Here is a 26364-nt window from a genome sequence, read left to right as displayed (position 1 = left end):
AAACAAGTGCAGCGAATCGGCTCTGAAAGTTCGGATCCGGTTTTTACATGGCCGTCGCCATCTTTTCCAGCTCGCTATCAAGACTGAATCATACGTTAGTCATCGCGTTTTACAATCGCTCGCGTACCGTGCACACGCACGGTGTTGGTCACGTCGACAAAGGGAAAAACCAGCGCGCCAGGTCTCGAAAGGGGCGACACGCTCTTCTGCGCCGGAAAGCGAAACGTTCGTTGGCTCTCCTGCGCCTGCTTCTTTTGTCCGGACAGGCCGGAGTCGTGCCTTGGAACGGTTTGAGACGAGTGTGCGCGCGCAGCCTGCGCCACGATTCTCGCCATCGATTCGCGAGCCTTCGATCGCGCACGGCTCGCACTGTTCGGGACCTGCTGCGCTGCAACCTGTTGACTCCACTTTTTTCCTCCCTTCCAAGTTGTACTCACGATTTAGAGGTTGTATACAGGGTGTCCCAGCGAAGGTAGTACAACCGGAAAAAGGAAGTCGAAAATAGAGGATAAAAGTTTTCCATTTGAAGTTTCGTTGTCAAGGAAATGACTTCCAATGTCCACTAAGTATGCTGGTGTGTTGGTGGTCCATCCATGTAAGTCATAGTTAGGTTAGGTAAGTGCAAGCGTACCCGGTGAATATTCAAAGTCGATTTTCTAGAAAACGAAACTTCCAATATAAAAATTTTATATTTATTATATACCTGGTGCACTGAAGTTGAAAATCTCAATTATTTCAACTGTTATTGAAAATCTCAATTATTTCAACTGTTATTGAAAATGTAAAATGACAAGTAAAGGGTGTTTAAAATAGTTTCAAGCTGTACATTCAATGATTAAAACTCAATGATTTAAGATCCTCCTGAAGGAGATTTCAAGGTCACATTTTTTTACGTATTGCTACCTATTTTTAATAATACGATGTTGTAATCAACAACAAGACAATATTTCATAATAATAATCTTTTTCTTGTACCTTCGATAACAACAAAAATAATTTACATGTTCAATTTAAATAAAACATTCTGTATATATATTATATATGTAAATGCAACATTATATATATTATACAAATATATTATTTGTACAACGGACAACGAAGCTCCGAATGGAGAAATTTTATTCTTTATCTTCGATTTGTTTTTTCATGTAAAATTACCCCCTCCTCGGTTGTGCCACCGATGCTGATGCATTGATAGTTTAGCCGTCTAAGTTATAGCGCACGCGTACTCGTTAAATATTCCAAGTCGATATTCTCGATAACAAAGCTTCGAATGGAAAAATTTCATTCTTTATTTTTTATTTGCTTTTTCATGTAGAATCATACTACATATGGTTGTACTACCATTCTTGAGACATCCTGTATATATGTGGTTTTTGGTACTCGATTGGCATACAATTGAACAATTATATTCATTATATTTTATTTGTGTGTGAAATGGGATGTGTATAGATAGGAAAATGAAATAACGTGTTGGTTGTAGTTGCTGATTTATTGATATTGGTGTTGGAATGGGATATGATGCTGTAAAGTATACTATTTGAAGTAATTATTAATTCATAAATATTAGGTATTTCTTCTCTTTTGGAAATTGTAAGAATTATATAAATTTTTTATTGTATTACTATAGTGCTCATAGTTTTGCTTGAATTAATTGTTAATATCGTGTTATTGTACTTTATTGTTACAGTTTCAATTATTTCGTCTGGGTATTAATCCCAAGTTATTGAATATCTTATTTCTTTTTGAAATGGACCAATTTTATTTATTTGGACCAATTATTAGTACCTAAATCACGTACATTATATGATAGGTATTTTATTTTTATTGAAACAAAATACAGTATGAAAATTGTGAAATACTGCTTAAATTGGACTATGTTATTCTATTTTATTGTTAAATGGACCAATTATTAATTCCAAAAGAAAAAATAACCGAACTTCTATATTTTAAAATATCCAAATTATATTTTTCCTATTTAAATTAACCATTCTTCGCTAAATAATTTGAACAAATTACAAAATTACCCATGTCTATCTCTTCTTTATATAATTCTTCTCCGCTTATACTCGGAACTTAGTCCAATATATGCAACAACTATAACGTTTATAACTTCAACAGCTGCAATAAGAAAAATATTTTTATCATTAAAATATTATTAATATCATTTTATAATCGCAATATTTGTTCGTTCTACCAATCTACCAATCTACTAACCTCATCTATAACCTCAACAGCTGCAATAAGAAAAATATTTTTATCGTTAAAATATTATTAATATCATTTTATAATCGCAATATTTGTTCGTAGATTTGAAATCTACCAAATCTACTAACACCAATATGGCCATCATTTCCGGACCACGATATAACCTCAAAATAAGTACAAAAGGAACTGCATATTGTTGGAACAATTTGTTCTCGGGCCTCGATTTCGTAAACAAACCGATAAATATTATCTGGTCAAAGGTAAAAGGAAGAAGGCGGATAAAAAGACGTTTCATAAGCGGTGCACACGATAAACGTTTGCAATTCAGCTGAATATTTCGTTCCGCCGCGCTCGCAGCGCTATCTTGCGCTTCTTTTTATCGCGTTCACGTGACACTCGCGATGTCACGATATCACAGCATGCCCGTGTACGAGGAGCAATTGTAGAACATCGGACGTTACGTGTTAAGAGCCAGTCGCGGAGGTCAATTTATCGTTAGGAAAAGTAGTGTACTGCAAATTCAAACAATGAGGTTAACGAGAGATCATGTGCTATTTATTTTTGCCTCCGACACGACTCCCTTGCGATTTCTTTCTCGCGAGAGCACACAACGATTGTCTGTGATCCGGCACTGTTCTTTTCCATATTTTATCAACGCTCTGTTGCCGTACGTGTGTTTGTCTGTTTCGAGCAAACGTAATTACAAATAATTATAGCAATTGGAAAAACTACTGTAATTTCTTTTTTCTTATTTATTTTTTTTTGTTATAGGTTAATTAGGATTCTAGCAAGTAATGATTATTAAGAGTAAATTGTTCGGTATATATCGGTTTAATGAAGTATTTCTGCACGCTATACTATATACGATTGTTTATTTATTTCTTCTTTTTTTAGAATTTTTATTGTAATTGCAAAATTATTCTTTGGTATAGTTAGGTTAGGTTAGGGTAGTAATATATACAACTATTAATTGTAGTTAGTTGTATATGATTTGATTTCAACATTACGGTCTTTATATCGTGGTTTAATTTTATTAACCCCTTGACTACCGTGGGCGTCTGTAGGCGCTTAGAAATTTTTCGTTTGTGACACGAAGGATGCCTATGGGCGCTTAGAAATTTTGCGTTTGTGATATGGAGGGTGCCTTTGGGCGTTTAAAAATTTTGCGTTTGTCATACGGAGGCACCTATGGGCGTTAAGAAATTTTTCGTTTGTGACACGAAAGATGCCTATAGGCGCTTAGAAATTTTGCGTTTGTGACACGGAGGACGCCTATAGGCGTTTAGAAATTTTGTGTTTGTGACATGGAGGGCGCCTATAGGCGCTCTGCGTAGTTTAGCTTTCTGACACGGAGGGCGCTTGTTTTCACAAAAATGGCGCGCATCGTATCTCAATTCTTGTCGTATGGTATGACCGCTACGTATCAAAATCTGCTTTGCGTTTGTGACATGGAGGATGCCTATAGGCGCTTAGAAATTTTGCGTTTGTGACACGGAGGACGCCTACAGACGTTTAGAAATTTTGTGTTTGTGACATGGAGGGCGCCTATGGGTGCTTAGAAATTTTGCATTTGTGACAGGAAGGATGCCTATAGGCGCTTAGTAATTTTGCGTTTGTGACATGGAGGATGCCTATAGGCGCTTAGAAATTTTGCGTTTGTGACACGGAGGGCGCCTATAAGCGCTTAGAAATTTTGCGTTTGTAATATGGTGGGCGCCTATGGGTGCTTAGAAATTTTGCATTTGTGACAGGAAGGATGCCTATAGGCGCTTAGAAATTTTGCGTTTGTGACACGGAGGGCGCCTATAAGCGCTTAGAAATTTTGCGTTTGTAATATGGTGGGCGCCTATGGGTGCTTAGAAATTTTGCGTTTGTGACACGGAGGACGCCTACAGGCGTTTAGAAATTTTGTGTTTGTGACATGGAGGGCGCCTATGGGTGCTTAGAAATTTTGTGTTTGTGACATGGAGGGCGCCTATGGGTGCTTAGAAATTTTGTGTTTGTGACATGGAGGGCGCCTATAGGCGCTCTGCGTAGTTTAGCTTTCTGACACGGAGGGCGCTTGTTTTCACAAAAATGGCGCGCATCGTATCTCAATTCTTGTCGTATGGTATGACCGCTACGTATCAAAATCTGCCGTAGACAAGGGATTAATAGCGAGGTTTATCCCTTTGCACTCGAGAGGTGAGCCTGAGTCACCGTTTAATCAAATTCCAAAGATCGATATTAATTAACATATCAAATCTAAAATAATCTAAGCTCGCGTGGAACGTCAAAATAAAATAATTTTAAGCGTTTATTAATTTATAGCCGATTCCTTGTTTACCGTTTCAAAAATATTCTCGACGTTTACACCAGAAAATCTTCGAATTGCTATTTTTCTGTAACGAAGGTAATCACCGAGTGCAAAGGGTTAATTTTAATACTTTTGATAACTAATTTCAGTTGTGATAAATAGTGTCATGAATTTTGTATTTTAGTCATTTTCACGTGTTGACACTGGTTGCAATAATTAAAATATGCAATGGAAAATGTATCGTGGATATGCAAGTTCTAGGTCGATTGATATAAAAATTTATGACGAATAATGCGTCATTTGAAAATCACTTATCCTTGTCCTTAAAAGTATGAGACAGCTGATAAGTAGCTGTCATATGTAACGGATGACGTATTGATCTCCTTCGTGGATGACGTATTGGTACGTCAGAAATCCATTTGGTATTTCAATGATGCTTACGTTCGTAGTATGCGTATATTCTAATTTCTCACGATAGAAATCCCAGCTATAAGTATTACACGTAATTCAGTTTACGTTTAAGTGATAATACGCGAAGACTCAGCCAGTGTAATAGTTTGTGATTTGCGATACAGTGAGTTAATTCATGATATTTGTACGAAATACTGAGAGACTACAGCAGTAAAACTATTGAGTCGTAATATATGTCTAAATGTGGTCGATATTAATTTTGTTGAAAGCAGATGCAAGAACAAGAATTTGAAATTAAATCACTTTTATTATTTTTATATCTATAGTGTTAAAAAAGAAAATAGTGTATTTTAGGTTTGTTAACATATTTATCAGTGATATTACTCTAATTAATATTTGAATATGATCAATAATATTGTCAATAAGTTTTTTTAGTAGAAAAAATATTTATACTATTATGGAAGCTAAAATAGTCGTTTTCGAATAACATACCTCGGTACAACGCAGTTTTTTATATCTATTGTGAGAATTTTTGGCTTTAAAATAATTGCTATTATTAGTACGATCTTTTGTTAATCAATCAAAATTATAGTTTCTTTCCGTGACATTAGCAAAGATTGTAATATATTTTGGAGGGTTTTTACAGAATTTTTGATGATTGATGAACCTAATTTTTATTTTGATAAGAATTTTGTCGAAATCCACTTTTAATAAGAATTCAGATATCTTTAAAATATTTCATTTTAATAACATCATATAATAAATAACAATAATAAGAAGAAATTAAAAAATTCCTAAGAGAAATATTAATAAATTTAAAAACAGAATATTCAAATTTGATTATATTGAAGTATATTTTCAAGATAATCATTTCTAATGCACATAATGAATCGAAATATATCATTCCAATAAATTCATATAAGAAGTAACAATAACGAAATAAAAAATGTTTAAAAATATCTAAGACAAATATTAATAAATTTAAAAACCAAAACATCAATTTTTATTATATTATATTAAAGTTTATTCTTAAGGTACTCATTTATAATGCACATCATAAATTGAAATATGATTTAAATCCACTTTTGATAACAAGGATTCAAATATCTTTGAAATATATAATTTTAGTAACTTCATATAATAAATAACAATAAGAAAACAAAAAACGTTTAAAAATTCCTAAAACAAATATTAATAAATTTAAAAATCAGAAATTCAAATTTTACTATCTCAAAGTTACCTCATATTATACCTTAAGAATGAAGATATTCCTTTCTACTGCGCACAGTGAATAGAAATACGATCTAAAGGAACATGGAAGCCATTTCCCTAACATCCTCATCCTCGTTGAATCTCACCCCGAGCCCAGCAGAAACATATTTACAAACAAATTCAGAACTCGTACGAGTGCCATCGTTCCTCCTCTATTAATATCCATTTCGATACACCATCATCCGCACGCAGCTTCCTACTCCATTTCCCAGCCTGATCCTCGGCCAGCCAGAGTCTCTGGCTAAGTAGGCGTGGCAGAAATCGCGTTACGGTATCGAGCAACCGCTCATTAGTCTGCGAGGAAGCGCGTTATCGAACGTGGATAGATAGATCTCTGTTGCTTTTACCTATTTGAATCGGCGGAATAGCCCGAAGCGAGGAAAACACGGTCGACAATCGGCTACCGTTCGGTCCACTCGCACGCTGAGCAATTAGGATGGTCTCAGGTGATGCCTGGCCGGTTACGCAAGGCTCTGCGAGCGGATTTCCAACTGGCGCCGACTCGCTTCTACGCTCTTGACTTCTTCAGCCTTTTTCCTCTCGCTCTGTTTACTTTCACCTCTGACCTTCGTCAACAATCCATGGTCTCAGCTCTCGCCACTTCGATTCTACGCAGAGGCTAGAATCGTCATAGACAGATGCAACCGCGATCCCGTCTGCTCCTTTTTCCACATTCGTTGCGAGTATAACTGGGACTCGGGCAAAGACCGTTAAACAAATCGTAAATTCGGTGTTTTAGCACTCTCGAGCCTAGTGGCTTCAGCGTTACCGCGAAACTGGAGTCTCACGTAGGGCTGTACAGGTTTTTCTGATTAACGGGAGGATATTAATTTTTGGAACTCGTTTCAACCTCTCTTAGGGTGGAAGAACCTGAATTATCACTCGAGGAGATGGAAGATACGGTTTGGTAGTAAATTTCTAGATTTTTCAGATGTTTAGGCGAGGCTGCTGGGCTACCTTGAACGGCTATTTCGAAATAGATGTTTATATATAGGCTGTAAACAGAGGTATTTCGATTCGAGGTAGCCTGAAATTATCGACCCCACTCTTCATAAATTTGGTAATTTTAGTCTACCAGCGGGGCTGGTAGTTTGGTTGTTTTTGAAAATAGAACTGATTTAAGCGAATTGATTAGCGTGGTTGATGTTGACTTTGAAGTTGACGCGAATTGCTCTAGATTGGTCTAAATTGCTCGCGGTGGAATTTGATTTTAATCAGGGTTGTTTCATTTTCGAATTAAATGGGACACGGGATTTTTCTAAATTGGGCAGGAAGATTATGCGTTATCGTGCATTTTTGCTGTTTTATTAAGTTGCGTAACGTTACGTTAGTTAATAGCAGTCAGCCATAATGTACATATGAGAAGTGGGGTCTTATGTCAGCGTTTGCAAACGTGTTAAGTTCTATTTTACACAACGTAATTATCAAACATTATGCTGGAACAGCTCGTATTTCGTGTTTTCTACCTAAAATAAACTATAAAAGATAAAAATCCTAGTGCAAACGAAAATTATTTTAACCATTTCTCACGTAGTCTTTGTTCGCCTATTTCGTTATGTGAAGCAAAAATTCTTCTGTTAATATGAGAAATAATTTGCAAGGAAGGTGGTTAAATTATTTTCTCACGGAATTTCATAAGATCCCATAGAATTTTTAAATTTTCATAGGTAATTAAGAAAAATTAAATTTTAGTGTACTCCTTATTTTGTTAGTTCATTTTTAAACAGAAAATTAAAAATAAAATATGGAGAATAAATTAGTTGTATTAGAAATGCATCATTTAAGATACATAATATCAATGATATGATTATATTTATTAATATTACATTAATAATGTAATAAATAATAACTGTAATATCAAAATATTTGTATATACCTATATTATATGGATTTTACATTGTATATATTAATATTTATATATTTGTGGATTGTTTATAATATCTATACGTTTTTATATCATACATAATATAATTTCCATATATTTTTCTATTGCATATAGTGTCAATAATATTCAGATATTTGCATACTGGGTATATAACTAGATTTATTAATAATGGTTATAACTGTAATATCAAAATATTTGTATATACATATATTATATGGATTTTACATTGTATATATTAATATTTATATATTTGTGGATTGTTTATAATATCTATACGTTTTTATATCATACATAATATAATTTCCATATATTTTTCTATTGCATATAGTGTCAATAATATTCATATATTTGTATACTAGGTATGACTGTGTTGTATATGACTGGAGTTTCAAAATAAAATTGAAAAATTCCAATTCGAATATTAAATTTCCTAGGATTTGTTACGTAATACCTCGGTAATTACGTTTCTAATTTATATATATCGTTTAATTACAATTTTATAGTTGAAAACTATTGAAAGTCTCCTGTATGAGTCACTAATGGCTGAAATTCGTTTCAAAATGATTTCTACAGCCTCTGATAGGGAAAAGTGGAGCATAGCGAAGATCGAACCTATTGGTTAATCCTCACACAGTATGCCAGGAACGTATTGCGTTCTTCCCCGATGCAATGCAATTTTCTGATGTCATGGGAACGAGAAATATTTAAATACGTGGATAAACGCTGTCTGCGATTTATCACTTGCAATGTATGCAATATTTATGATGTTGCACGTTGCATAATCCCTCGCTATTCCGCCTGGCGGTGTCTGTGTCTTTGTGGCGTGTGTATTTGTCACGTATTTATTACCTCAAAGAAACCAGGCTTCCTGAAAAAAAATTTTATTCCAATCCCAAGAACATGGATAATTCGAGAGATGAACCATGTTGCTGTTTCCATTCCAAGGTTTGGGTTCATTTGCAAACCTAATTATAACCATTTGCACTTCAAAATTCATTGATTCGCTGGTTCAGGAATTTCAATAAACTTTGAGAAACTTTGAGAAACTGAAATCACGTGTTTCGAAAGAAAAGAAAGAAAAATCACACTTTTATTTTTATCAGTAAGAAAGGAAATTAATAAATAAATTACAGGGATTATTAATATCTCTGTAGTGACGCCAATGGAGTGTAAAGAAATTATAAGAAATTTAAATTAATACAGTAATAATTAAATTGTGAAAATAAAAAAAAAGATAAACGAATGGAATTAGTTTCCCCAATAAATAACAGAAATTGCATAATAATTAGTATATCCCAGTATAGGCGTCAGTGACGTGCAAAAGGTTGAATTACATGATACAAAATTATTTTAATTTAGAAAAGATTTACTTATTTCGAAAGACAAAATAGTTATACATACGTAAATATACTTATACAGTAGCTATATTCACATTTTTATTTTTATTAGTAAGAAAGGAAACGAATAAATAAATTACAGAAATTATTAATATCTCTGTAATGAAACCAATGTAGTGCAAAGAAATTATAAGAAATTTAAATTAATACATTAATAATTAAATTTTAAAAATAAAAAGAAAAAAAAACGAATGAAACTAATATATCCAATAAATAGCAGAAGTTGCATAATAATCAGCGTACCCCAGTATTGGAGCCAGTGACGTGCAAAAGGTTGAATTGCATGATATAAAATTTTTATAATTTATGGAAGATTTACTGATTTCGAAAGAAAAGATAGTTATATATACTAATAGTTAAATGTACTTATGTAGTCAAATAATATAGTTAATATAGTACATATATTCACATTTTTATTTTTGTCAGTGGGAAAAGAAATTAATAAATAAATTACATTTATTAATTATTAATATCTCTGTAGACACGCCAATGGAGTGCAAAGAAATTATAAGAAATTTAAATTAATACAGTAATAATTAAATTGTGAAAATAGAGAAAAGGAAATCGAATGAAATTAGTGTCTTCAATAAATAACAAAAATTGCATAATAATTAATATATTTAAATATTGGCGCCAGTGACATGCAGAAGGCTCAATTACACGAGTATAAGAGGTTTTACTTAGTAAAAATTAACATCATGAATCGCATAGAATTCTATTCTATTCTTCCTTCCCAGGCTAGATAACGTTACAGTCATCCTGTCCTTTATCAATCTGGCCACCTTATGTGGCGTGGTGAAACTTTCCATATTCTTGGAAACCTTTCTACGTAGATAGAAACAGCCAGTGGCATATTTAAATTGACGCAAGGGGACACGGGTCATTTACCGTAACATTTTTGGAAAATGTGTCAGCCAGCTAGGCGCATGACGAAACCCCTCTGCCCGAGGAGTAATTACATTCTCTCTCTAACAGATAATCAGAGTTTATCGCGTTCGTTATGCAAGGAATCACGGCACATTATGACCGTCAAGTTTGCATCATTCCAGAAACGAAACTTTCATTTGCAATTATTCCATTACTCACTCAGATGACACTTTGATCAATGCGACTAACTATCCAAGTTAGCCTTGTTCCCCAGCTTCTGAAGGATTATTAGATACGTCCCATTGTCTCTCTAAATGAAAGAATGTCGATAAGAAGCTGATAATCTCACGTATGACTCGACGTGACATGGTCAAGAGTCACTGAAGAATCACTGACTCAAGTGACAACGTGTGACTCATCGTGAGACTCAACGTTGAGTTACTTCAGACGATACGCTTTCTCCAGTGTTTAGAATCGATGGTAACAACTGAAAACAACATTGAAAACGTCTATGTGATGCTAATAGACGCATGACAATTGACAATTTTCAACGAAAATGATGCGTAGCATGATTATCTCACTTGGTTACACCAGAACCAGTCATACATCTGTCAAAACTGTACCAAAAGCGAAAATATTTATATTTCTCTCTACGACTAACCCAGTTGCATGCTTCTCTATTAAGGAAGCCATCAGGAGAGTTTCTCAACAAAGACTGGACTCTATTCCTTCGACAGATACCTTCTTTAAAGAGGAACCTTCTCTAACTTTCTCATAGAGGACTGACAGCATCATCGTCACAGCTTTACCTTCTTCCGAATACCTTCATCCTGAGATTATCCCCCAGATTGCCACGGACTACAAAGCTGATCCAACGCAGAAACCCAGCTTTTGCTGGAAACGTGTCAGCCATATGAACGCGCAAAGCGCTGAGAGGCTGCGCAGCCAGAGGCTAACCGGCGCCCATTCTCGTCTCTGTCGTCGAATGGAGTGAATGAAAGGAGCTATGCCTATTTTCAGCCGCTTTCGTGGAAACTCGTCACGAGCTGGTCCGTGGAATCAACGCGAACCCTTAACGACCGTTGTGCACAGTCGTTTAGAGTGCCCAGAGCTAGGCCTCTCTGTGCCTGTTGCACTCGTGGATTCTGCGTGAATCATCAGTGGTGTGACACGAAATCCGTTTCCTTTCAGCGACGTCGATGACCTCGAGCCTGTCGAAGTAAAAATTTTTTTTTTTTTTTTTTTTTTTTTTTTTTTTTATCTTTTGTCTCGTTTCTCTTCCACCGTGGCCGACGCGTGACTCTTACCAGGCAGTGGGCTTCGTCTATTTTGCGGTCAGTCTGACGCAAGAGATCGGTTTTTCTCGCGAACCAGTCCGCTGTCATGCGATGTAGAATTTGAAGAAGAGTGGTCGGTGTTGTGGATACCTTTCTGGAAGGATTCGAGGATGCCTGGTATTATAGGACTTCCTGAAACATTCGCACGTATGTCGAAATCTTCGTTGCGAAATCTCTGTAGGCTCTCCAGGGAGAAACTGTCTGGCTGCTTTTATTCCTGGAACACTTTCGATAACAGAATTACGTCCATGAACATCCATTCCCCGTTAGAAGCTTTCTATTTCAACGATTTTCAACCGGTGTGTCGTAATCCTAATTCGTAGATGTATTACATTTAGAATTAAATAGATATCTTTTGATGAGATAGAGTTAGTTTGGGTTTGGGTTAGGTTGAGAATCACTGATTTAATTAAAAATATTTCTCAGAAAATCTAAGATATCGTGTAATAATGCAATTAGAGATTCTTAGAAAATCTCTGTCAAAGTCAAATCTCTGTCAAAAGTCTGTCAAAATTTTATTAAAGTCAAAACTCTGTTAAAGTTAAATCTCTGTCAAAACTATATCAAAGTCAAAACTCTGTCAAAGTTAAATCTCTGTCAAATCTCTGTTAAAACTCTGTCAAAATTTTATTAAAGTCAAAACTCTGTCAAAGTTAAATCTCTGTCAAATACTCTGTCAAAACTCTGTCAAAATTTTATTAAAGTCAAAACTCTGTCAAAGTTAAATCTTTGTGAAATCTCTGTCAAAGTTAAATCTCTGTCAAAACTCTGTCAAAGTCAGTGAAAAGTCAGCTGTTAAAATCTCGCCCTCGGTAATCCCTAGTAATCCTTAATCAACACGAAAGGTACCTGTTTGTCGAACACAGTAATCCCCAAACCCATTCTTCTGCAGAAATACTGAAACACACAATTGACATTAGCATCCTGATCCTCAGAAACTCGAATGTAACTTGTCAAACATGAAATCTCATTTTACACGGATACTCATGCGATCAATCGCCTTCAGAAGACATTAGCCTTGAACATATCCGAGATAACCCAAACCGTCAGACCACGTCTCTATTCTTAACCACAATCGGTAACTCATGCTGTTTATTTCGGAAAATCCTGATGCAATCAGTCGACCTATTAAACCAAATTTCTTGGAACATATTCATTAGACACTTCCCATTGTACCGCGATAACGTTAATTCATTCGAACTGACTGATCACACGTCATCTTCTCCTGACATGTGTCCCAGTTCGCTCGATAACAGTATACCTAATCCGGATTTTCGCTGAACGCATTTTCCACTCATCGGGCAGGTCTCATCTGACCCTATACTGGACTCTGCTTCCACTGGAACTACCAAGTTATAATAATTGATTGAATATATTATGCAATAAAGATAATAACGATAGTGGTACGACGAATATATAACTATAAATAATTATTTAATCGTTTTAGTGCCACGCAGCGCGATGGCGCTGTTGAGGTACTGCGCTGAAACGTGTCATGGCGTTTAGTTCATGGCACGGTTCCAAGTCACGATAATTTCCACGTTTAATTACTATTTTTGTTTAAAGAAAATAGTGCACTCCTTTGTCGAGTACGACTCGACATCTATTTTTATCACAGAAATTGACATTTTTTGATTCTTTATTTACTGAATAAGAAAATAGGAAATAAAACAGAAACTATGTGAATTACTTAAATTTAAAATACAATAAGCAGCAGTCGAGAAGCTGTCCTGTGAAGAAAATTTCAAACAAAATACTTTAAATAAAACACGTTCATGGCCGAATATTTGCTTTCCATCCTTTCACATAAAACCGAGCATATAATTAAATATTAGCTCTTAGCTCCGAGTAAAACGATCTACGGCATCAGGTCTGTTACCAAAAAGCTAAATTTATATATTTCATTGAACGTTGGGAGATAATATTTTTCTTATATTACAACGAAATAATATTTGTACGAATTTCTTCACGGAAGAATGCGTAGCGAAATCGAAATCTTTGTGATCTGTTGTCAACGTGTTAAAATAGTAGAAAGTTGTTGGTAACAAAATTGAAAAATAATTGCAGAATACAAAGAGTTAAATCCAAACCATGTACACAAATAAGAATCTTCACTTTGTTTACTTTTATCACAGTAACTATTACTGTGCTGACTATTATTTACTATATGACTATTACTAGTTGACACTATTTGACTATTACTATTTGACACTATTTGACTATTACTATTAACACTATTTGACTACTGCTATTTGACACTATTTGACTATTACTGCTGACTACTACTATTTGGCACTATTTGACTACTACTTACAGTCAAATGAGGGAAGCGTTATCGTGCCATATAGCACTGTTTGACAAGAATTTTTAAAAATCCCTAGAATTAAAATGATTCATTATTCCTTAACTTCCTCTCTATTTCGAGTTGTTCTATCGGACAATCCCAGATGCCCATGTAATAGTTCTGAACAAGATCGACCACATAGTCTGGCAATGTTCTCTGTATGAATCTCAAGGATCTAAACTACATCAGCAACTATGTAGCTTAAAACTATCTCTACCAACCACTATGACTATTTTGCTTACTGAACCCAACATTGAAGCGTGTTCATGTATTCTTTCGCTCTTAAAAACATGTAACATATAATAATATATAAATAACCCATGTACATATTACTATATGAACCGTTCACTGCACAAATTGCTTAACTTCATACAACAAAAAGTGGAGAAATGCAATGAAATAATGTATATTGTTTTTTAAAATTCACTTTATAATTTAAATCGAAATAAATATCGTAGAATGCATAAATACAAATGTAACTTTCATCTAACGGTATATAAAATACATAAGAAAAAATAGCCAAAAGGTAATCGTTAGTAATGTTACCATTTTTATGTTACTGGAAGAGTTAATCGATTTGGCAAGTGAAAAAAGTAATAAATTTAAATTTTACTAAATTTTACTTAAATTCTGATAAGACGGCACTAAAAAATTCACCGTTATCATTCGTGGCTTGCTAGTGCATTTGAGTTGCATTATTGCAACGATTTACATTAGAGTACGGAGTTAATCAAAGTGACCTCTGAAATAAATTATTTATTATTCAGTGGCCAAAAAATTTTTGTCGTTTAACGGTGTTAATCTTAATTATCGGGGAAAGTTATTATAAATATAAAAAGTTATGACTATACCAAGTGCTTTGACACTTAAATTTAAGATTTTCCATAAAGTGGAGTTAATCGATTTGTCTAGTGAACGGCTCATATATTACTGTATAGCGAATAAATCTCATCAGAGAATTGAAAGCTTAACAGATTAAGTGCAACGCCGGTCCCTTGGGACCGGCGTTAGACTCTTCGTTCAGGCCCAGTCGGTCCTCAGGGATCGGTCCAGACTAGGATCAAAAGGTGTTAACTTTTGGTGTTAAATTCTTCGCCATCTTTGGACTTAACATTTGGGAATTCCTGTTATAGCAATTGGTACACTATTTCCCAGTTTTATGAACACTGCTCCTGCCCGTGGCGCACTTGATTGCGGGGTTTGGGCCTGATCGGAACGGCAAACAAAACGGGCTAGGCACTTAACGTGCTAACCACTTGCGCTACGATTTAACTTTCGGTTGCCGTGCCTCGTTCTACAATATAACATGCGGTAAGGCGTTACATCGACGTGGTATACACGTCGCTGGCGGCTTTGGAACAAAAGCATCTCGACGTGCGTGGCACGTCTTTATAGCGCAAGTGGTTAGTCAAAAAAAAAAATAATAAAACTCAGTATTAATTTTGTCAGAAACTGCTACGTCCCTGTCCAGAAATTGCGAAAATAAAATATTCGAGACAAATCGTAATACTTTGACAGATCCAATCGCGTTCCCACTCGTCAGATAGGTTCGAGTCACCTGTTCCTGCCCGTGTCCCCATCCTGAACCCTGTTTCCAGAGTTCCATTGCGGATATTCGACTTAGCCTTGGACCGAGCCGTGTAATAAACCGTGGCACGGGAAAAGGAAGCGCAAAAACGTCCCGTTGGCCGTTCGCACGTGACTGCATCTACCTGAACCAGGTCTAGCTGATAAGGTGCACGGCAGCAGCGGAGGGGAACGCGAGCTGGTTCGCGACAGCGCGATAAACAGGCATTGCACGTTGATGACTGCTGGATAACCAACACTCTCTCGGACCTGTCCACGTGTGTGTCGCCTCGCGTTTGATACCCACAGTCGGCAGACTAATTACGCGATCGCTGGGACGTGTACAGCTGCGTGTTGTGTACGTGCAAGTCGCGGACACACGTGCTCGTGGAAATTTCCGAGCGACGCCAGTCGTGTTTTCAGTCCGTCGCGACGCGATCTGTGGAAACTGGGATGGTGAGCATCGATTAAGGCTCCTCGTGAAGGAACCTGGTGTAGATTTATCGCTTTAACGAGTGGTACGGTATTTTTAGAATATATTCCCAAATTTTCAATGCTATTCTCAAACTATGCTTCGATTGCTGGATGCTTCGCGATTTCTCGGTCATTCTTGGTATCCTGGTGTAGATCGAAAAGAAATCAAATTTTTCTTATTGCTTTAATCAATAGTGCTATGTGCCTAAAATATATTCCCAAATTTTCAGTGTAATTCTTAAACTGCGTTACAATTATTCGATGCTTCGCGATTTCTGAGTCATTTTTAGTATCCTAGTGCCTTAATTGGTGATCCTGGTGTAGATCGAAAAGAAATCAATTTTTCCTTATTGCTTTAATCAATAGCGCTATGTTCCTAGAATATATTCCCAAATTTTCAGTGTAATTCTCAAACTGCGTTCCGATTGCTCGATGCTTCGCGATTTCTGAGTCATTTTTGGTATCCTGGTGCCTTAATTGGTGATCCTGGTGTAGATCGAAAAGAAATGAAATTTTTCTTATTGCTTTAATCAATAGTGCTATGTTCCTAGAATATATTCCCAAATTTTCAGTGTAATTCTTAAACTGCGTTACAATTACTCGATGCTTCGCGATTTCTGAGTCATTTTTGGTATCCTGTTGCCTTAATTGGTGATCCTGGTGTAGATCGAAAAGAAATCAATTTTTCCTTATTGTTTTAATCAATAGTGCTATGTTCCTAGAACATATTCCCAAATTTTCAATGCAGTTCTCAAAATTGCAAATTGGAAAATCTCCACAGCATGCTTAGTGCATGCAAGTATGCGAGCAACACGTCTCCGTGCTTTTCTCGAAACCAGTTTTTCAAATTGCCGGGAAAGATACCTCAAAAACTAGGTTACCAATTCGCTTGAAATGTTGCATACATATACTATGCATGTACTACACTTACTCAATGTGCCTAAAATTAAACAAAGTAAATAATTTAAATAACCTTTTTATACACAAATACATGCGAAAACATCGATTTCTTCTTCAAAATGACCTTATTTTAATAATTTTCAACTTTTTCAAATGTTTAAATTTCTTTAAAGATTCATCGGCTAACTATGTTCATAAAGAGTAAGAAAATTGTTTGTATTCCTGTTTTGGTGAAATAGAGGAGAAACTACAGCTCCTGCCAATTTCACATCTCCTTATGGAGGTGCTACACATTATATCCCCAAATTGCGACATATTTTAAAATCTAACAAAAAATTCTGTTTGCACTTTTATAGTTCGAAATAATTAAGTAAATACTTTCGTTTCCAAGAATGGAAACTTTTTACGTGTGTCTTTGTTCGATTTTGTAGGTTTAGGGTGATTTTAGAGGATTTAGGGGATCTTATTATTTTAATGGATATAAGTAGTCCTTTTTAAGTAGTTCATTAATCAATTTTTTTTTTTGGGGGGGGGGGGGATTTACTACGTAGGATTTAACCCTTTGCACACGAGTGGTAGTTCTCAGTCGCCATTTATATTTAATTTTAATTTTCTTAATTTTAATTTAATTTAATTTTTAGTTGTGTAGTGTAAATGATATCAGCGAGTTTGTAGAAATCTAAGAGAAGCTTCGAATTACTATTTCTATGCAACGAAAAAATATTCGAGTGCAGAAGATTGATATGGGGTTAAAATAATTTTACTCATATGATGATTTTACTCGTTTCAAAAATTTATAGGATTTTACAGTTTTCAATTATTTTAATATACTGCAAGGACTATGATTTTTTATTTTATTCATTCATTCTTGTTAAATTTCTGAATTTCTAAAGAATATTATAATTAACTTATTAAGATAACTTATTTTTTAAATTTATAAATTTTGATTATAGGAAGTTAAATAATGTGAAGACAGGTTCTACTATGCATAGATAGACAGGCTCTAGAATGCTATAAGAAATTTATAGTATTATTTTATTGGGTTGCAAGGACAGTTACTTGCATTTTCTTGACAGATAATTAATTCTCCAAACTATTTACAAGTTGTTAACTTATATATAAGTTATATAACTACAAATAACGTATTTAGGTTATTATATCAAGAATTCGATTCTTGGAACATGTAAAATTAATAGGAGCTTCAGTGGTTGAAGTGTAAACTTTGCTGCAGCTGCCTGTGCTATTTTAAAGTAATCCATTGTAGCCTTTTCCATTAAGAAGTAAATTCTCAGGCTCATCAAATGTGACCTCCACTGCTATCATGAAATATAGAGCAGCCTTAGCACACTATTCCTAACTGTATTTTAACTACGTTAAATAAAGTACATTGATATATCATTAGACAATTTTTTCTGCTCTGATTACGATTTTCTAATCGTCCCACCATTCGTTTCTCAATCAATTTTTACTCGAATTTTTCTCCAATAACCCACCTTCGCATCATAAATTTACTTCCATCAATGTGCAAATGAATTAGTATGATACGTGAATTGTGAGGTATTATATACTAAAAATGACACGATAAAAAATATCAGTTATCATTATATCGACATCTGCGTATTTTTATCATTTTACCATATTTTTTACATCACATATGATATTCAAAAAGTATACACAACTAATTCTAATTCGCACATTCCTTTTACACGATGAGAGATATCTACATATTTTTGCATTTTTATCTTCTGTAAATTCGTCGATAAGTCAGTAAAATGTACAAGAATTTTTAATTAATTCTTGCAAGATGGTAATGCTAAATTCTTACATTTTTCATTAAATTTTTCACTAAAAAAATATGCAAGAATTTAGAATAATTAATTCTTCTATAAATTAATTAAACACGTGCTTCGCTAATTTTTCTAGATATCTATATATCATAATTTATAATTAATTATTATAGAAATTAGTCAAAGAAAGAATTAAATATTCTATTTTCAATTTAAAAATTTTTTTCAATAAATTTGAAAGCTATACAAAAATTTATGATTAATTCCCAATTGTTTAAAAATTCATTAAATGGTCAAATATTAGTTTACTAAATGAAACTTCCAAACATGTAAAGAGTTTTGAAATTTCGATCGGTTTTCTGAAGATTTTTACATATTTCAAATTTCTACTATTATTCGCAATTATGCGAAAATTTGTCCTAAATTTTTTCAAGAAAATTATCAATCACAACTGTGATTTGTATTTTGCAAAACGCGTTTATATCCGATTCATTGGAGAAGGTAACTGGATTGCTACATTCGGTGATTCAGCAAACATGTTATTCTGAATCATTGTTGCAATTTTTTTTTTTCGAAGATTTCATTATGTGATTAACTCGCCATTGGAACGCAATATACAAGATAAACAATTGTTGAGGATTCCAGGGTTAATGATAGATTCAATTGTTAAACAATGATATTTATCACGAAGCACATACGTGCAGTATAGAGTATAAATTATCATAAGAAATCATTTAACGCTACGTGGCTGTTTACGATTTTTATTCTCTTTAATGTAAACCGAGAACATTTCGATCGATTACATTGATTGACAACCCGTCGTCCTCGATACGATGATACCTCCAACTGGTTAATTTAACCGTTCTCCCAGATAGTGTAATTAACATTTCAATTAATTTGAAATATTTTTAATGTGGGAAAAAAATTTTTGATTAGGAAATAAATTATTTTAATCTTTTCTGATTTTTTTTCTGGAATAGATATTTCTTTATTAATATCTTTATTATTTTTTTTAAGGCTATTACTTCATTTTGTGCTTTCTTTAAATACCCCTTTTTTACATTTTTGTTTTTTTTATTTTTTTTTTATTATTTTTAGAATTTTGCTTCTTCCTTTAATTTATGTTTAAATATTTATGAATCGTTATTAATTATTACGATTATTAAACGTTATTAACCATTTTTTTAAAAGAATATAATTTTATCTGTTTTTCTTTTCTCTTTATTCTTGTTTCCACGTATTTTCTCTCGCCTGTTCAGTATACGGCATAAAAATTATTTTTTCTTATGTGTACGAGACTTTTTCAAGTCATTGCACAATATTGTAATATATACATATGGTTTTGTATATTTTATATTTTTTAAATGAAATTCAAAAATGTAAAAGTCACGATGAAAGGAATGATGTGTGTCATTACTCTGTCATTACTTATTGATTTATTGTACAATATATTATGAATCATTTTATTCTTATGTTGTTAATTGTTTTGTGACACTGGTTGTTTATGATACATTTGCAGCTTCTTATCTTCTAAGATATTCGTAATACAATAAAAGGCAGGATGAGAAGATAACATGTTATATATCACTGAACATTAAATTTCTTTTCAAATATTTTTTACAACGTCTATTAATATTAATCCATATATCTCATAAGATAAGGAAATTCGAAAAAAATACTAAAATTTGCAAATTATTACTGTTTTTAATTTCTGGCTATGTATGTAATCTTACTTTTTGCCAAAGAATTTATGTATGTTTCATACTTTTGACACTTCTATTAGAAATTATTATCATAATTTCTTTTCTTCTTCTCTAGCAATTTATCCTTATTTTTAAGTCTTTCATACTTCTCTTCTATGCATTACAATGCCATCTATCCTAAAAGTCCTAAACATTCTTAATAATTAATTATTTTAATAAATAGGAACAAATACAAAGATTATAATGGGAAATAACTGCTACAAATAGAGTATTCAACGATAGGCCAATGGTATGGCAATAAAATACTGTAGCATGTCATGGCGATGAGCAGATAAAATGATTCCAAAATTATAATATATGGGAATTAGGTTAGTAACAAATGGAATTTATTTAAATTTCTTTTTATTCGCATTTTTGCATGTGGAATAAACGGACTTTACAATTAGAAAATTATTTGAATATTCTCAGTGGCAGTCATGACTGTCCTTCATTCAATAACTTCTACCATTTGTTATGAATTTCAAATTTTTCTAATCATTTACACGCAGTTAATTTTCTTTTATAATATATTTCATGAAATCAAATTTAATATAAACGATAATTATTTAATAAAATATAATTCACACAATATAATAATTTAATATAAAAAAAAAAATTATATTCAATATTTGGGTAGCTTTTATTAGACTAAAATGAAAAAAGATCATATATTAAATGCAACATAATCCTATTTTAGTCTTGTGTTAGTATAATACAATATAATATAATTAAATATGAAAATGAGAATATAAATGGAAAGTAGAATAAAAAAAAATATAGAAACAGAGATAAAAAGGTGGCACGATAAAATATAAAGATAAAAATAAACAATAATATCAGTATCCAAACAAAAATAAAAATGCAATAAAACAATAAACGACGTGATATCTAAAAAATTAAATATTCATTTTATATCGAAAATACTGATGCAATATTAACTATAGATTGTGAAAACCCAGAATTTTTTCCTCCACCTGATATATATATACTCTAATTCCGCTTACTATATTACCACAGACAATTGAACCATACTTCTTGCACTATAACTATCCCTGTTACTCAACATAACTCTTTAACTTCTTAACATTTTCACTGAAAACAAAAACCAAGACGCCATGCTTCTTTCCCTGAAATCTAAAATCACCAGTGACCAACTATAATATTTAACGAACGCTCAGAAGTAGCACTTAACGAGGGTGGCAGTAGGATTTCCAGGAATTCGTCGTAGAAAACACCTAAAATGGAAGGTTCGTTTTATGGTTTTGAGAGATTGGGTCCTTGGAGAGCTTTGTCTAGCAGATCTCCTCCTGGCCTCTTCCAGGTCCCCTAAGGTCCGATTGTTTCAAAAGAACGTTCCTTTGGTTTGCGTACTCTCTGGCTTTTAGGTAGTCCCTCGTTCCACGAATTTTCGCCTTCCCAACGTCCATCCTTACCGTCTAGCCTCTTACCGTATACCTGACACCACCACTGAGCGATAATTTTAGACCTGCCGTCATCGATTCAGCCCTCTCTCTATTCCATACCAATTAACCACAGTGTTTTCCATGTGGAGAAGATAATTGCAAACACTGGAATATTAATAGATAGACTTACATGGTCAAAAGTGACAGAATTCGATTAGAAAATTGTGGTTGGGATAAGTAGAAGTAGCATGATTAGGTGCCTTTTTTATTTTAAAAAATGACAAAATGAATTATTATTGCATATAGCACCTATATCATTATCATAAATTTGTCATATTTATTTTTACAAGGAATATGTATTTTTAATATTTCAAGATGTCATAACAAAAATTAAAGAATTATTTATTTAAAAATTTAAAAATTCTAATTCTAATTCATTTCTAAAGAGATAAATTACTATAGAGTAATTAAAGTACCAAAAAATAGATATCTATAAAATCATTAATTGCTTTTAAAATAACACATTTGTGAGAATTTTTTCAAAATTTATTTGTTTGTATTTTAGATTTCTGTCGTGTCTTCAGAATTTAAAAATTATTTATTCTTAAAAATATTCACACTTTTTGATAACCTTTGACCTGACAAATAAGCATTATTTATGCCAATAACAAATAAATTTCACTTTCCTTCATTGCTATTCTTATTTCTGAAAGTATTCTCTCTAAAACTTTACATTTTTGTTAATTTCTAAAATCACAGAAGCTTATCAAATTTTGATATATGCAAGAAATATTACGCAGAGTGATTAGTGACCTCTAATATCTAATTACCGATTGATAAGTGAAATCAACATTCACCCAAGTTTCATAACACGTTTCTTTATCGCTGTTCCTTCGGTTGCTTGCAAAATCTCAGTACGTATTTCCTCTGAAGCATGATCTATATTATATTTCGAACGATAGCGAATGCTCATTGACCTCGGAATATCTAATATCACAGACGAGGAATTATTTTCGCAAAATGCCGTAACACTTCTCCATTGCGTCCAGTAATCTGAACAAATTTCGTCACGTAATGACACATTAGTGCCCTATGATACCTAATTGCTCCCCGATAAGCGAACACTCGCGATACCATGAACGTAGCATGATTTCTCTCACGTTTCTCGACTCGTGTCAAGCTGATGAAAATAATCTTGCAGAGATGCAAGATCAAAACAGGAGACAACAAAACATCCCATCAGCCAATCCACGATCAAAGGCTTATTCGAATAAAGCAATTGCGCACGCGCTTCCTGTACCTCTGATTAGAGTCTATTAGAAACAAATCATCGTTATTGGTCAAGGGTTCGCATCCAGGCATTATCCAATTGCGTAACTCTGCTAATGCCGCAATACCAGCTGCTGAGTCTACGTTTTCGGGTAAACGACGTATTGTTCGTGCATCCATCAGAATCGTCATAATCGTGACAGCAATCAGCTGCAATCCGCCTTTGACTCGCGCTTATCTAGGAACAGTGACAAGGCAAACGCTGCGTCTCCGTTATACCCAGGGTGTTTATTTCGTTACGCCAGATATCAAACAGCCATGCTGATTATTTATCCCGTTGATGCTAGTTTCCCACTGATTCCTCGGAACAGGAACTGACTAGACTCTTGCCTACCCGTTCACCGATGCATTCGCAAAATTGGAATAGCTGTTTCTCGCAGGAAACGTACGACGATTCTCCGTGAGAACGCGGCTATTACGATAACGACACCGTAATATAATATTAGCGAATTCTAATCTCACCGAAAAGCGTTCCTCTATGCAGAGATACGCCGGCTCTAAGACGTTAACGAAATTGCCTCCCAGGCATATGGTCCCGCGTCTTTAATCTTGTTCAAGTGTTCAAGAAAATGGAAATTATTCGAAGATGAAAATTACTTTGTACCGTTAACAGCCTTTTGGCTCCTGATGGGTCTTTAATGAAAAGTATCTTGATGCTAGAACCACCGAATCACCCAGTCAGGTGACTTTCCTTCCCGCTGATGTAGATGGCGTTGCTTGAATTCCCATCGAAGTTTTGTCGTAGCGTTTAATAGGATTTAATTGGTAATAAAGTGGTCTGTGTGTTATGTTAATTGTAAGTGTACAGTGTTTTGGCGTTAGGTATAGGTAGGTTTAGCTAGGTCAATAGTGTCATTCGTTTTCTTCTTTATCTCACGATAGCACGCTACAAAATATATTTCATACCAATATGTCAAAGAAATGAAAATTGTTTCTGTTGGGACATACACTGTCAACAAGTCATCACTATCCATCAGTGGAAATGCGACGGATCTTTTATGTATGCGTGTCAAGAATTCACAAGTGTAATTCGTCGACTTTCCGATGCACTATACTTCACGAGACTATACCGAACGAGAATTGGCAGAATATATAAATAAAACGGTTCCATAATGCTCAGCGTCGAGTTTTCGAAGTCCTAAACAGGGACCAGCAAAATTACTACAAAGGTACTACAAAATCTCGCACCACGCGTCGTTCGTGTGCAGTTGCTTCATCCTGTCAATTCTCGTATAGTAGGCATAGTATGTCGCGCGACACTGATTCATTGCAATTATTCTCACTTGGAATTCCCACGTTGGAATCCCTGAAACTCGAACTAACTATCATCCATTGAATAATAGCAGTAATTAATAAAATACGTGCCCGTTGATGTTACAGAACGCAGCCTCAACGAAGGCGAAGGAAACATCGGCGACATCGGCGACGAACACGTCGGGCAACGGGTCGCCAGGGAACAATGGCGGCCATGCGCCGCTTCGTCGCAGCTACACGTCCCTGGTAACGACCCTGATCGAGCAACATCGCAAGCTAGACCGCAGCGCGAGCGAGCCAACGTCTCGCTACAAGACCGAGCTCTGCAGGCCGTTCGAGGAGAGCGGCACCTGCAAGTACGGCGACAAGTGTCAATTCGCTCACGGCTACAGCGAACTGCGCAATCTCGCTCGCCACCCTAAATACAAAACCGAGCTGTGCCGCACGTTCCACACGATCGGCTTCTGCCCCTATGGGCCCCGCTGCCATTTCATTCACAACTTCGAGGAGGCCCGGATCCACAACCAGAAAGTGAGCGCGCAGCTGGGATCCACGCAGCCCAACATCATGGGCCTGAACCCTCTACTGAGCGCGGCAGCAGCCGCGGCCGCAGCCGCAGCCGCGGGTGGAAATGCCTGCAACGGCTCGAATGTCAACCCCACGGCCAGCAGTGTCACCCTGCTGGAACAGATCGCGGCTTCTCCGCAAGTAGCGGCTGTCGCGGCCGCAGCGACCCCTAACCTCATGAGAACGAACTCGCTCAGCCTGTGTAGTACCACCAACGCGTACAACCCGCCGCCATTGCTGAGAACGAACTCGCTGAGCCTGACCACTAGCCAACACCATCACCACCACCACCACCATCATCATCATCACCAGACTGGTTCGACGACTGTCAGCTCGGTGATCGGCGCCACCAGGCCCAAGCCGTTGAATCTCAGTCCGACCTTCTCGCTCGGCAGCACGGGAGACTCGATCTCTCCGTCGTCCAGCCTCAGTCAGTCGCCGACCAACTCGATGGCGAGCTTCTTCAGCGACGACTGTAGCCAACAACCGTCCGTCACCAGTCTACCCACCACGCCGTTCAGCTTCGGCCAGGATTTCGGGCTCCTAGCGACGAGACAGAGCCCTAGCCCACGAACGAACAGCGTGTGCAGTCCGTTGGGCTCGGACGAGCTCACGCCCAGGACACCGTCCCCGTTGTCACCGAACGCCGAGTCCAGACTGCCTGTGTTCAACAGGATCAGCAGCACCCTGGGCGACTTCGAGAATCTTAAGATCTAAGGGAGCTGTACTCTACGGGTCCATCGACTCTTTGGTATATTATTTCTTTTTCTCCCTCCTCCCATCTGGTATATCTTTGTCAGAGACACACACGGGGCTGGAGGGCTAGGGACTCGTGGCAGAGCACGGATAGGCAGAGTGTGGGCAAAGAGCGTTGGACCCCGATGATCACATACACGTACACACACGCTAATTTATATTATCGACCGAAAAGACAGGAGAATGTTTAGGGAGAGGGGACGGACTCTTCCACCGACTTGAAGAGGTTTTTTTCATGTGGTTTTTTTTTCTCTTTTTTTTCCTTTTTTTTTTTTTTAAACATTTGAGCTGCATTTCTCGCGTCAGACGGACCTTCCTCTCCGTCGTACTCGGCTTCTTATTTAAGCGTTTCTTTTCTGTTCGTAGGACACGTTAGGCATCTTACTCTCGTTCTATAAAACGATCGTCTCTTCCTTTTTATCATAATCGTCATGATTATATTATTATTATTAATATTATTATTATATATATTATATTAGTATATTATATTATCATCGCTATAATTAATATTATTAATAACGTTATCAGTAATCTATCACTCTATCGATATACTGAATATCGTGATTAATC

General features: G+C 35.3%; 1 protein-coding gene across 1 annotated transcript in view; it reads left to right on the top strand.

The window, feature by feature from the left end:
* The window catches only part of Tis11 (Tis11 zinc finger protein), a 60845-nt gene extending 34555 nt beyond the window's left edge, over positions 1 to 26290 (top strand). Inside the window, exon 2 of the mRNA XM_017902262.1 lies at positions 24598 to 26290. Within this exon, the coding sequence (XP_017757751.1) occupies positions 24598 to 25755 (1158 nt within the window). The 3' untranslated portion in view covers positions 25756 to 26290. The remainder of the gene's footprint in view (positions 1 to 24597) is intronic.
* The last annotated feature ends 74 nt before the right edge of the window (positions 26291 to 26364 follow it).

Source organism: Eufriesea mexicana, unplaced genomic scaffold, assembly GCF_001483705.2.
Source record: "Eufriesea mexicana isolate 0111107269 unplaced genomic scaffold, ASM148370v2 scaffold1801, whole genome shotgun sequence".
Taxonomy (NCBI): Eukaryota; Metazoa; Arthropoda; class Insecta; order Hymenoptera; family Apidae; genus Eufriesea; species Eufriesea mexicana.
Note: the sequence above shows the minus strand (reverse complement) of the source record. Positions and strands in the feature narration are given on the sequence as shown.